Source organism: Glycine soja, chromosome 9, assembly GCF_004193775.1.
Source record: "Glycine soja cultivar W05 chromosome 9, ASM419377v2, whole genome shotgun sequence".
Lineage (NCBI taxonomy): Eukaryota > Viridiplantae > Streptophyta > Magnoliopsida > Fabales > Fabaceae > Glycine > Glycine soja.
The window spans coordinates 12,045,584-12,047,978 of NC_041010.1; the positions used below are offsets into that span (position 1 = coordinate 12,045,584).

At 33.0% G+C, this 2,395-nt stretch overlaps 1 protein-coding gene across 1 annotated transcript; it reads left to right on the top strand.

Moving 5' to 3' along the window:
• The first annotated feature begins 1,124 nt into the window (after nucleotides 1-1,124).
• Nucleotides 1,125-1,620, top strand: LOC114367283. Its single transcript, XM_028324442.1, has 2 exons — nucleotides 1,125-1,257; nucleotides 1,331-1,620. Exons 1-2 carry the CDS (start codon nucleotides 1,132-1,134, stop codon nucleotides 1,586-1,588), a joined length of 384 nt encoding a protein of 127 aa, XP_028180243.1. The 5' UTR covers nucleotides 1,125-1,131; the 3' UTR covers nucleotides 1,589-1,620.
• The last annotated feature ends 775 nt before the right edge of the window (nucleotides 1,621-2,395 follow it).

Genomic DNA, 2,395 nt, shown 5'->3' on the forward strand with positions numbered 1-2,395 from the left:
CTCTCAAAATATTTTGAACATCGTTCATTCTCAGTTTTCCTGCATTTTTTCCATTTATGCTTCGTCCACTCTTTCTCTCCTGCGTTTTTTCCATTTCTTATTCTCTTTTATTCCCATTCTCACTCCATTCACTCTTTCACTCCATTCACATGGGTTTTTGTTTTGCTTCCTGCTGGCTTAGCTTTTTGTTTTGTATTTTACTTTCTTTTCATTCTCGGCCCCTTGCATGTAATTGTTTATTTATTTTTTGGTTATTTAAATTTTTTATTTGGTTTTTATGTATATTGCTTTCGACTGTTCAGCCTGAAAAAATGTGTGACCTTTGTCATACCTACCTTTTCTTTGTCTCTTGTTATTCTGATCTAGCTATGGAACCAAGCCTTCTTTCTTCCTTTATGTTTTGAATGCATGCACGGATATATTTTGACTCATTACTATTGTCAACTGTTATAAAGATTGTTTTGTTTATTTTTTACCAGCAGACAACGAATACACAATTTCCTTTGTTATTTGATTGTTAATCTACATTCCAGTCGAAAGATACTTTATGTCAGCATCCTGTTAAGTTTGGCATGAGTATCACCCTACAAGTTTGATCCAAAAGATTAAAGGCACATTTACAGCAGTAAGAATGTAGCAAAATGAAACCTTTATGTCACAAACAATGTACATACAACTTTTTTTCATTTTAATATGTTGTTGTCATTCTCCACATATTTAAGACGTTCCTATTTCAGTGCCATACTTGATTTTCATTTTTGCATTTCCTCTCACTGCAGATTGAATATCCAACTCACACTAATCCATTAATCCTACAGTTCACTGCAGTATTCCACAATGATATGGTAATGTTACATACTAATTGTTTTTATTCTTCATGTTGTTTCATATTTGCTTTCTTGCTATAATTATTTGCAGGACATTATAGAAGTGCCCACTTTTTACCACCAACAATGGGCACCAGAATACCCTGAGTTTGTCAACTTTAGATATGATGGAACAATATACCAAATCAGGCTAAGGCAGAATCGGGCAAAAGTCTACTTTGCGGAAGGGCTGAAAGAATTCAGAAAAGATTTATCAATTTACGAACCTGTGATCATTAAATTCTTGACATGCAACAACAAATCCATGTTTGATCTTTATTTCGTTCCCTCACTGGAATGCCAGACTTGCGGAAGGCCAGAAGTTATGTCAAGACAACATATTTGGACACTTGAAATCACACAATCAATTCTTGGTGCACCAGGACCACTGGTAACAATGAAAACCTCTTCAATGTTGCTTATTAATTCATACCTATATATCATGCTATTTTTTTCTCATGCAGAGACTCCCCAATTGTGCCATGACACATGTAAATGTCTGCGGTCAACACATGACCATTCTCAGGAGATTTGGACCTCCATTACAGTGGAATGTTGTGGTGGTTGATGGTGGAGTTAGGCGCAGATATGTTGTCCAACCATGGTATCAATTCCTTGCAGATAATGATTTCTCCCACGGTGATGAAGTCTCCTTCTATTACAGGACCATTGATAAAATATGGGAAATTGTCATCCGCCGGAGAAAGAATTGGGAGTATTAGAGTTAACTTATGTACTTTGATTTTTCTATCTTTTTGTCTTTTATGAACATTTTGTCAATTACATGGTCTCTTTCTTATTTACTTATTTGACTTTGAACTTCAGATATATTATAAATGTTTAATCTTTTTATTTTGCACATTAGCTTAAATTTTATTTCTCTTTTACACATCAGTATTGGTTCATAAAAACATTTTTATTTTGTTTTCTGCCAGAGTTAAACATTCTACGCATGGAGTATATTTCTGATGCAGTTGAGATGTATTCCACATAAATTTTGGCTTTCAAATTTTGTTTTGTCATATGACATTGTTAAGGAATGTATCAGTGAGTTTTGAGTTTTCATGGTTTGAATTTGAATGAAATGAGTCTGTTTTATTTAATCTGCTATATTAGTAATTTATAACTGTTGTACTACGAATTTATTGTTTAGTAAACTGAACATTGTTGATAGAGGGATATTGTTGTCTATTATGCTAATCTTACACATTCCCTACTATGCTCATCTCATATTTATTTGCTACTTATTCCAGTGCTTATGTTTTATAGACCATGTAATATCCATGTTCTGTTTTCAGATTTACTTGATCAGAAAAAAAAAACTTATCCCACCATGCTGTGACCTTTCAATATTTTTGCTTCTAATTATTGAACATTTTAGTTTTTTAAAGTTACGAAGAAAAGTTTTTTGTTTTTTTCCTAACCTTTGTGTTTTGCATTTTCGTTTCCCACAAAATTACCCTTCTTCACTAAATAAGAAAGCCAATAGTAACATAAGCAATGGATTCTCTCATTCTCATCCTGCATTT